We start from the raw sequence: 11206 nt of genomic DNA on the forward strand, positions 1-11206 counted from the left end.
ACACTAACCACGGAATCATCCATAACCCGCTGATCCAATCCAGGCAGATCAATCAACTTCAGGGGAGGAGCTGCAAAAAATGAATAAACCAAGTCAAGGATAATAATGAAGTGGTTTAATAATCACATAGAGATGTGGATCATCCAAATCAACTCATAAAGCAATTGTCTACGGCAAAGTATTTTCTACGAACAGAATGTCAAGTGAGAGAATGGTTGCCTGACCTAGATACTCATATTAAACTAGACATTTGCACTATTGAGCAATCTATAACAACAAATGTATTTGAATGTCAATTAAAATTTCCAACAACACCTGTGTCACATGGACACTTCACATAAAACGCATACCCCATATGAACACAACATGCCACTCTAGGACACTTCATGGACACAGTCAAACCAGCATCCCATACAGTCAGCAATGTTTCATTAACTTAGTTGCATTCACTTGTGTTCACTGATTCTGTGATCTTATTTACTTTTATGATCTTATTTACGGATTTTGTGTTCACTTGCATTCTTTTTCAATTAAAATTTGTCATCAATTACATTGTATTTTAATGTCAACTTAGTTTCATTATTTGATGTTCTTAATTATAGTGTTTTAGAATTGTTGTTATACACATGCACACATACATTTATGTGTGTGCACCATGCCACGTGTCCTAATTTTTGAGAATTGTTATAATATATATCAAGCATATCCGCATTGTGTCCCCTTCCCAACGTAGAAAAATACCATATGATTCAATACTTGAGGCTAAAGCTTTAACACATGCCCATCTAACCATCATCCAAATAAATCAGTGAGGGTTCCTCGCATGGTTGTCAGTTGAGGAAGCGGGAGCGGGAAGCGGGAGCGGGAAGCGATACGGGGAGAGGGAAGCGAGGCACTTTCAAACTTTTAGGAAGCGGGAAGCGTGGGACCACTTAGGAGCGAATCGGGAATCGTCTCGGAAGCGACCTAGGAAGCGAACCGGAAGCGACCTAGGAAGCGAGGGGGAAGCGAAAAAATAAATAAAAATACAAAAAAAATACAAAAAAAATTGAAAAAATAGGGGAAGCGCAGGGGAAGTGTGATGGGAAGCATGCTTCCCATAAAAGGGAAGTGTGCTTCCCATTAAAGGGAAGCGTGCTTCCCATAAAAGGGAAGCACGCTTCCCATAAAGGGGAAGCACGCTTCCCATTAAAAAATGGCGCTTACCCGCGTGTTTCGGAAGCATTACGTTCCACGCTTCCCCACTTACCTAGGCACTTCCGGTAACTCTGGTTCCTCGTCATCAAAAAAAGGTCTTTTTTTAAGAATATAGTTATGTTATATGGTTACATTATTTGCGTAAACATATATATTATAAGTTTTATAATAGTGAATCATATACATCAAAAATAATACTGCAGAAACACCAAGTCATAATCTGAAATTCAAAAAACAGGCCTAGAACTTTCCGTCTTAAAACCATGGCAGCTGGGAAGTAGTACATTCAATGGATGGGTTGTTCGCCCATTAAGTGAAAGAGCTGAGTTTTCTTGATTATAGTTCTAAATATTACCACTAGAACAACACAAGTTTTTATGGCTGATACCATAATGTATGCTAAGTATTCATCAAGTGCTCTGCACCATGTTTAGCATCATACACACATAGTGCAGGTGCAGAAAGAAGAAAGAGGAGTCCATATGGCATAAGTTCCACCTGGAATTCCTTGCCACAACTTAGAACAAAAAATTGTCAAAGTTCTAAAAGTGTGTGGAACTAAACCATATGTCAAGATGGGTCTTTGCTGAGAAGAATCAATCAACAAACATCACACACAGACATATAACAATTCAAGTCAACATGTTGATTCATAATAATAGTACAGCATATGAAGAGTACCTGTATGAACTACGGAAGATAGTAAAAGACAAAGGGATTTGAAATAAGAACATACATTTCAGAGTCATATTGGAATGGAAACACATAATCGATAAGTGTGTGAACTATACAAGTTATTCACAACTTCTAAATATCAACAGACAACATATAAGCCTCCAGATGGAGGATGAACATAAACATTGAAAAGCATGGTGAATAAGATATGCAACCAACCTGTGCTTGTGCGTAGTTTCATATATATTTCCTCTGGACGGTTCTTTCCAGAGCTCTGAGATGCAGCTCCTTTGCTTAGTCTATCCTGAAGGGAATGACGAAGAGCACCTGCCACATTCATGCTTAGCATGTGAAATCCACCAGACTAAAAGGGACCATATACACACAGGACAAAACAAAAAAACAAATAAAATAAAATAAAATAAAATGTGCTACTCCTTGCTGGAAGAGGCCCAGAACCATCATTTTATCTTCAATTGTGCAAGATTAGCACACATCTAATAGATGTCCCAGACCGATCAGTTAATATGTCAAGTATAATTTATGAAATGGAAGCCTACCAATTAGTATGTGACATTGAATTCAAGTAAAGAAAAACAAAAGCATGTGCTAATATGTGCAGCAACAAGCAACATCCAAACTAGAATCGCAATCAAGAAAACCAATATAGTAAGAAGATAATAAAGCAAGTTACTCAAGAAAACTGAGCAACAAAAGAGAGGACTCACTTGCAGAAACCTGCTGCGATCTACTGTCAATCTGCAAAACAAGAACTTTGCTGCTCAAAGAACCATCCCTCTGCAAATCAATACAGATAGGTGCACGCGTAGCACCGTTTTCCCCAGTCGGCTGCAGATCAAGAAACAGCTGTGAGACTACTTAAGACCAAGTAAGAACTATGAGCAGAAGGGGGGATTGAATATGGCTCCATCAATTCAATATTAACTATTGTCAAAACAAGTTAGATTACAAAGTAAGTCACTTACCAGAACAGGATGCCCAATCAGACTGTTCAATACAGCTGATTTTCCAGCTCCCTGTCAAGGGGAACAAGAATATCAGAACTTCGGAATCCATTTTACTGTATGTGTTTAACAAAAAAAATAAAAATCCTAAATTTGATTCCAATGCTACAAAATTTGGCATAAACTCCGTGTAATACCCAGTACACGATTTTTGGTATGCATCACATATTCAAAAGGAAAGCTTAAATAGAGACCCACTTAGGTTCGGTATATCATTTTATTGACTGATCCAACGATGCATTTAGCACCATACGTTTTATCAGTTTATTCTAAACAAATGTTTACATAATCATCATCCTAACCGAGACCAAACGGGGCAAGCACACCGCAACATATGCCGTAAGAGGCAACGCTCTAACATGAAGCTCCACATTGCTCTGGTAATCGTGAGGCGTATTGGATGCTTCATTATCCAACCTCACCTGGGTAAGCGGCACCTATCCTGAATGGGATATGGGATGATAATGGCGCCAAAATCAACGATCCGACCAGGTTTTGCATGCCAAGAGTGGTGTGATGTTTCACGCACGCATCATTTCTCTTTAAAACATCATGAATCGGAAATCGATGAAACGATTCTTCATAATTAACCAATAGAACGCAACCGACTAATCAAGAATCCTATGAATATAAACAAGAAAAATGCAATCAAAATATGAAAAATTATGAAGGAAAGAAACGGCTGCCAAGCCGAGCACCTAAGGGCTCGGGAACCAGATCGATACGCAACAACAGGTTTCTGAACACGAAACCAAAGGTCGAATGCACGGAATCCAGTTCTTCACCGAGAATGATGGAAAAGGAAATAGGGCACAAGGACCACTCACAACATTGCCGAGAGCGACGATGTTCGTGAAAGTGGACGTCCTCCTCCTCGACGCCTCATCAGGGGCGTCCTCGTCATCGAGCACCGCGGCCGCCTGTAACATCGAGTCCGAGAGCTGGACCAACTCCTCCATGGCCTCCATGACAAGATCTGCCGATCAGCAACGAGATCTCGCCGTTGGAGAAACAATTCAATCCCTAGAAACTACAGCGGCCGTCGATCGCAAGCCCCTGACTGAATGACTACCGGGAAGAGGAGATCCGGATCGGGATCCCTTGGGTTCCGGTGACGACCCTACCAGGAAAGCCACCGGAAATTACTAAGATTGGAGGGAAGGACGATCGGAGGAGAGAAGAGTGAATTAGGGCAAAGGAGGGACGGATCGGAGCGGGAATTGAGCGGGAGAGGGAGAAAGGAGGCGCCCGAAAAGGGGAAGTGGGAGAGGACGGATCGGAGGGTGCGATGGGGTTCGTCAAGAGAAAACCTCTCTCTCTCTCTCTCTTTTCTTCGTTTTTTGCTCCTCGTCGTCTCGTGCTTCCGTTCCGTCGTTTGAAAATCAAAAAGAGAGAGAGAGAGGGTGGAAGGGATCGGCAGGCTGAGGGTGCGATGGGCGTGGCGAAGGAAATCATAAAATGATCTCTCCCTCCCTCCCTCCCTCCCTCCACCGAATGTTTATTGCGAGGCTTTTTCGGGCTTTTAAATTTCCTACTTTGGGTCAGAGTCCGGGTGACTCCCCGTTATGTCTATAAGTTAAGCGAGCATCGGATAGTGCCATTTGTACAGGGATCTCTTCTCTTAGAACGTGGCACACGATTCAGTGTTGGGCTTTTCTTTTCCATACTTTATAAATTTTTGCAACTTCCAAATTTTTGGCTCCCCTCGTGTGTGAGCAGTAGGCAGATCTCGTCTTTTTTTTTATCGCTACCCTTTTTGCCTCATCTTACCCAATAAGAAAGGAGATTACCGCATAGAGGGGATGTCAAATATTCATGGGCCAATCTTTTGATCCGATCTACATTTTAGAATGGGTCAGTTTCAGTTTAAAATGAAGTTGGGTCCCAAGCACAGCCCGTTTTCAACCTATTGGAGGTTGGACTTGTTAACAAGCCCTCCTTTTTATTTCTTTTTTTTTCACTTTCCAAGGAACCCACACTTTTTGTTTGAAAACATATACACCCTAATTAATTAATAAGTATAAAAAACTTTGCGTTTTATAAAACCGTTATCTTCTCCTTTTTCTCTTGGTTGCTTAGTTTTTAAGTTACCCTTGAAGATCAAGATAATTTAGGAGTTATATGTGCAAGACAGCCAGGTATGGCTATGCAAGGCCTTTATAAGTCTAGCCATAAATTGTGAAATGTCCTAAAATTCAGGCCATACCCAACCAACCTATCTACTATCCTAACCAAAATTTTGCTCCCTTTGAAAGAACTGCCATGCTCTCAAGGCCACGAGCAATTAAGTTATCAGTTGACAATGCACTTGATCAAAATTGAGCAACCAGACAATTATCTTATTGTTCACCCACACAGATAATGTGAATCCAAATTTTAAAGACCCTATTCCAGATCCATTGCCCAAGTCCTTGGTACGAACCAAGTGGTGAAAGAGCCCGACCCAGCTTCAAGGGTCCAAATATGACAGATCTGTTATCCAAGCTTCAATTGTTGCAAGCTACCTCAGCCAAATGAGACCCATGTCAAGTATCTCAGCCACATCAGCCTTGCAAACTATCTCAGCCAGCAGCCGCACAGTAGTGTGGGAACCACCCTTGAACACCTTCTCAATTAATGCAAATATTGAATGCAAGTGAAACCCACATGGAGCGTCCCCTCCAAAAGACTTCATGGAAGGATGTGTGGCCTCCACTCCCCTTGGCGCTCTAAGGTATTTAAGTCTTCTAGGGGACTCTTGCAGCCTCTTGGGGTCTCTCATTAATGGATCTTGGGATGCCCAAGTGATCCTTGTGCATTGGGCTCTAAAATAATGAGTTAAGGGAGGTTTCAGCTAAGGAGTAGGTTTATCTAGAATTAGGTATTTTCTAATTTAATTTGTTTTGTTTATTGTAAAGCTTTTATAAGAGCTTTCTTAGTCTATAAAAGAGGCTCAATTTGGTGTATTTAAAATCACGAATGAAAAAATGAAATAAAATCTTCTCTCTCAAAATCGGCTTTATGCCCATTAAAAGTGATAAGATATTCATTGGGTCTGATTTGCCTAAGGACTAAGTTCAAGCATCCAACACCAATCGGTTTATATGGAATGCACCAACAACTTAGAGGGTTTGACCCTTCCAAGCCTAAAGGTGAAACTCTAGCCAACCCCGATTGACCAAGACCTTCAGCAAGCCTTAGCATACCTGAACCAAGTCTTGTAAGTTATTAGAACCCCATCCTTAAGCATTTCACAAGCCTAGAATGTTGAGAAACAATATTTTGATGATGAATATGTAATATGAGATAATATGATATGCTTATGCTTAACATGATGATATGTGAAATGTTATATTATGATTTGATATGATATAATTTGTTGTGTATCTAACGTGTATTTGATGCAAGGTTCTTTCACTAAAGAATAGTGAACATTATTTGATCATGTGCAACATTTGAAGCAATCATACTCGGATATCTGAACGAAAGCTTGATTGGCTCAAGCTTCAAAAGTCTCTCTTCAAGATGGAGATGATCGGACACTTCAAGAATGTCATTTTTCCTTCTTAGAGTCATATGTAACAGAACCTTCAAAAAGCATGCATAATTCATATTTTTATATATGTTTAAAAAACTATACATTAACGTATGAGTCATAAATTCAAAAAGACAATTTTTAAATATACCCATTAAGTATGTTTTTGAATTATTTTAAAAAGGTTAAATCAAACCTTTTAGAACAATCATTGTACTTCCTACAAGCATTTATGAAAAAGACAACTATTGACAAGATATAATAACTCATGATTTCAAAAGCATTTATGTAAAAGACAACTATTAAAAAGATATAATAGCTCATGATATAAGAACATTTACTCAAATGGTGATTTATAATTTAAGTATTACTCAAGCATTTATTGTACTTCAAATCATTTATTTGAGAAATGAAGATTTGTAGTAAAAGCATTATTTTTATTTTATTGTTTAAACAAAGCATTTATTCAAGAAATGACGATTTATAAAATAATCATTATTTTAAATGTTGAAGCATTTATTATACTTTAAATCATTTAATTGAGAAATGACGATTTATAGTAAAAGCCTTGTTTTTATATTACACAAACATTTATTGTTTAAACAAAGCATTTATTCAAGAAATGACAACTTATGAAAAAGTAAAATGGTACAAAAATTTTTATATTCTAAAGTACACAACTTTTTCATAAAAGAAATGATGTCTTGAAGAGACAAGGTGTCTTATATCAAAAAGTACACTCATTTGAAATAGTGTTTAAAAAAGACACGTCTTTCTGTAAACCTATATATACAAACAAAAAGATGTCAAAAAAGCAAGAGAGCTTATTGACAAAAACATGAATTTGTATTAAGAAAAATAAAAAAGAAAAGTTCATTCTCTTGAGTAGTTATTCTTTCTACTTTTGAAAAAAGAACATTCTAAGTGAATCTTCAAAATTGAGATATTCTAAAAGTGCATTCATCTGTTACATATTGTTTTGAAGGTTCTATAGGGAAAGTGTGTAATCTTTCAGCTTTTTAGTATTGATTCTTCTCGGTTATGAGAAGAAGACCTCTACAGGGTTGTCTGTATGAGTGTGTTGTAATATTTATCCTTGTTGGGTTTGACAAGGAAATAGTGAAATACTCAAGTGGTAAGACTTGAAGACTGAACGTAGGTCAGGGGCTTGACCGAACTAGTATAAATCTTGTGTTCTCTGTGTGTTGACTGCAATTATTTTTAATTTTCGATTCTCATTTAAATCCACTATTCACCCCTCCCCCCCCCCCCTCTAGTGGAATTTCATAGAACCCTTCAACCCAAGTTTATCCAGAATCTACTTTCTAACAGAGCTGAAATGTTGTCAGACTTGCAGAAATCGCCCAACCCAAACCGTAAATTACCCTGGTCTCAAATTTTGACCCAAGCTTCCTTAAGATCCCTAGTTCAGACCCTTCAAAAATCTCAATTTTATCATATCTCTATACAGAGATATAAATTTTGCAAACCGGGTTTATTTTCCCTAAACTTATAATTCCATCCTTCAAAAAATCATATCCCAACCTAAAACTTGTATGAATTATTTCTCTCAATCTACAAAGACTTTGACTTTGAAATTTGGTCCTTACATTCATTAAAGTGTCTATATTAATATTCTAATTTTAAGGATTTTTATGTCATACCATTTGGGTGTACCCTATTTTTTACCAAACCCAACCTAACCTATTATCAGATTTTGACTTTGAACCAAATTCTAACCTAACCCAGCCCACCTAAGCCCTAAACCTTGAACCTAGGCCCATTAGAATGCAACTACAAGTCTACCTTTCCCTTGATTGCACAAAGTGCATCTGTTTATCCTTAGCTCTAGAAGAAGTAAAGTGATGGAAGAGGGCGAAATAGAAGGTGATGGAGGTTCAGGGACAAACATCTGTGAATAGCCTCTGCTAGGAGCCCCCACTGCACTCAATGAACTGAGGCCTATGAACACAAAGATCAGTAATGGTGGCATTAATACAACCCCACCTACACCCCACACCCTGCATGTCAAGTCTTGAGCGAACAATGTAGAAGTGGAAAGGAGATAACTCCAACCTTGTTTTGGCTTTCTGAAGCAGGTTTAACAATGAGAAACCTCAAATCTCGGTCTTGAATGGCTATTGTGAACAACTTCTTCAGCCACTCAGGTGGACTACCATTGTTAGGTTCCCTGGAGGACTGGGAGACAAAGAAATCTCTTATCGGTACATGTTCAAAACTTTGCAAGTGCAATGACCTTCAATGTCAGGGTTGGCCTTGTCAACACTAAAAGATGGTCTTTTCCTTATACTTGTGAAGTCTGAAGAACCTTACAGAATTGTTTCTTGGAAAGGAGCATGGTGTATGGATCCAGCTAGAGGTGGAGGTCGGGAGCACTGATTTGCCTAGAGGTAAACACTACATTGCCATTATGGATCCAGCTTACTGACCTATCACCAAAGTTATGGTAAGAGGATATCTTTGAGAGCATCGTGATAATGATTGGAGTGAATATGTGGGGTTTGACATCTATACCCGAATGAAAGAGAATGCACTATGTCAAGGTTAAAATGGAGGTCCCACTCAATTTCATGCCGCAACCAACGGTGGAAAGCAAAGTTAAAGGAGGAGGCACTTAGAGGCAGAAAGTTGTATATGAGCATAGCATCAAGTTCTGCTCAAGATGTGGGGCAATCATGCAGTTAGCAGACCGTTATGGCTCAGAACTTTCTCTAATGTCTAACAAGGAGGAAGATTCATAGCAAGGGTGATCTTAGGTGAGAATCTCTCACCGAAATCAGAGGACCAAAGAAGCGAACCCACAGCCTTCGGGGCAATCAATTCATGGTATTCTAGGTGAATGAGGAGATCGAACTTGTAAGTGAGGAGGCACCCAAAGCGACTGATGGTGGTCGCATACTATTACAACTCAAATTTAAGAAGATAGTGCAGGCCTAAGCTCCAGGATCCATATGCCACTTCTAGAGCCTTATGAGGGCCGACCAACATTGTGTAGGTCTCAGACTTTCCTAGTGGTTAGTAAGTCAAAGATCCAGAGTCTCAATTAAGAGTAGGACAAATCATACACGTGTCAAGACCCGAAGACATGACAATTAAGAGTGGGGTCCACCTAGGGGGCGTGTGATGCTGGAGAGTCCTAGGGGATGCCTCCAAGTTCTAAAAGTTTAACTAGAGTTAATTAAGTTATTTAATTGATTATGGAATAGTTTTTTAGTTGGTTTGCTCTTTTGAGGAGTCTTTTGCTAAGAAAGAGTCCTAGTCTAGTTGGTTTCTTTATGCAAGTAGAACTCAACCTAAGTTTCATCTATATAAGGAGGTCTTGGGGAGTCACATGAATAATTGACTAATGCATGGATGGCGATAAGACACACTTTTTTGAAAATATTTGGAATTTAGTGACGACAGTTCATGTTAACGTCAATTTTTTATTATAACAACAAATTAAAATGTTGTTATTAGATTGAATAACGACAAATCATAGGGATGGTTAGCTCTTGACAATAATAGAATATATCATCAATGGGGGTTGACATCACGACCCAAAAAAAGACTACTTCAAACGACAATTCAAAAGGGGTGATGACAATTAAAGGTATGATAACAACAATTAAATGTCTCATTATCAACAAGAAACTCATTTTGGTCATAACTTTTAATCTTGGAGTCAGTTTTTTGGTGTGTTGCAAAGAAAACCTCATCTTTAACTTTTCTTTTGATTCATAACCTTAAAGAGGTCATTTTGATGCTCCAAAATTATATCAAAGTAAGCATTGAGGATAGAATTTGAAGATTTTGACATAAAAAATCTTGATCCAAAATGGGGGTCTATAGAATGCCCCTTTTTGTTGTTGAGTGTGTGAAATTCGATCAATAACAAAGAAGTAGATACACTGGCTTAAAAAGAGGGAAATGTTGGTTTTGTCAAAGTATTTAAAAAAAAATCTTGTCAAAGACAAAGATGGCTTGATGGTGCAAGATGACAGCTAAAGGTGCTTATGTAGCTTAACACGAGGGTCACCCTATAATGTTTGCCTTATAAGCAAAGAGGTCTAGACAAACGAGGTTGGTCTGCAGGCTAAGCTAGTACCTTATTTTACATTAGGGCTTTCCTTTGAACTCAATGATTTTAAGCGAGAAGTCTTTTTTGAACAAGATTAGACAAAAATGAAACAAGTGTCTTTTCACTTGAAACCTTATGAAAGACGACTGTTGATTTTGACAAAGACAAAGACTTATTTTTTAAAAGACAAAGACAAACTTTTAGGGCAAAAATATCGAAAAAAGGCCTTGAGAAATTTTGGATTTTTTTTTTAAAAACATGGTATGATTCTGTTTCAAAATTGCGCCTTCAATACAAGGATTAGGTTTAGGAAGGCTTATCCACTCATCGAGGGCTTCATATTGCTCCATCAATCCGCAGGATATTCTAAGGACATAATGCCCATCTATCTATAGGATGGTCCTAAAATTAGGATGTGGGTAGGCTTTTCTAAGGGTTTTGACTAAGTTCCTTCAAGAAAGCAAGTTAGAATATGCAAAATGCATGAAATAATGCATGAGCCGATACATTTAGACAATGCCTAAATGCATGAAAAAACATTGGAAAGACATGAAATGCATGAAAATTCACGTTCTTGGGGCCTTGAAAGTGGTCCAGAGACCTTAGAAATGAAAAGACACTAACGGCAAATGAAGAACAGTTAAGGACAATTCTGCGCCTACTAATGCAATTCTTGGGAAAAGATGTGTTGTATTCAGACAATGCTGATAGTTT

General features: G+C 38.3%; 1 protein-coding gene across 2 annotated transcripts in view; it reads right to left on the reverse strand.

Annotated features, from left to right (window-relative positions):
* Positions 1–4371, reverse strand: part of LOC149821232 (dynamin-2A-like) — a 64419-nt gene extending 60048 nt beyond the window's left edge. Inside the window, exons 1-5 of one of the 2 annotated variants that reach the window (XM_089983628.1) lie at positions 3725–4371; positions 2859–2909; positions 2601–2721; positions 2092–2199; positions 9–70 (exon numbers count right to left, since the gene is read on the reverse strand). In XM_089983628.1, coding sequence (XP_089839754.1) covers positions 9–70; positions 2092–2199; positions 2601–2721; positions 2859–2909; positions 3725–3865 — 483 coding nt within the window. In that variant the 5' untranslated portion in view covers positions 3866–4371. The remainder of the gene's footprint in view (positions 1–8; positions 71–2091; positions 2200–2600; positions 2722–2858; positions 2910–3724) is intronic. The other variant, XM_089983629.1, reaches the window with a different exon arrangement.
* Positions 4372–11206: the final 6835 nt, after the last annotated feature.

The sequence above is a fragment of the Nuphar pumila genome, chromosome 12, assembly GCF_984573655.1.
Source record: "Nuphar pumila chromosome 12, dmNupPumi1.hap1.1, whole genome shotgun sequence".
Classification (NCBI taxonomy): domain Eukaryota; kingdom Viridiplantae; phylum Streptophyta; class Magnoliopsida; order Nymphaeales; family Nymphaeaceae; genus Nuphar; species Nuphar pumila.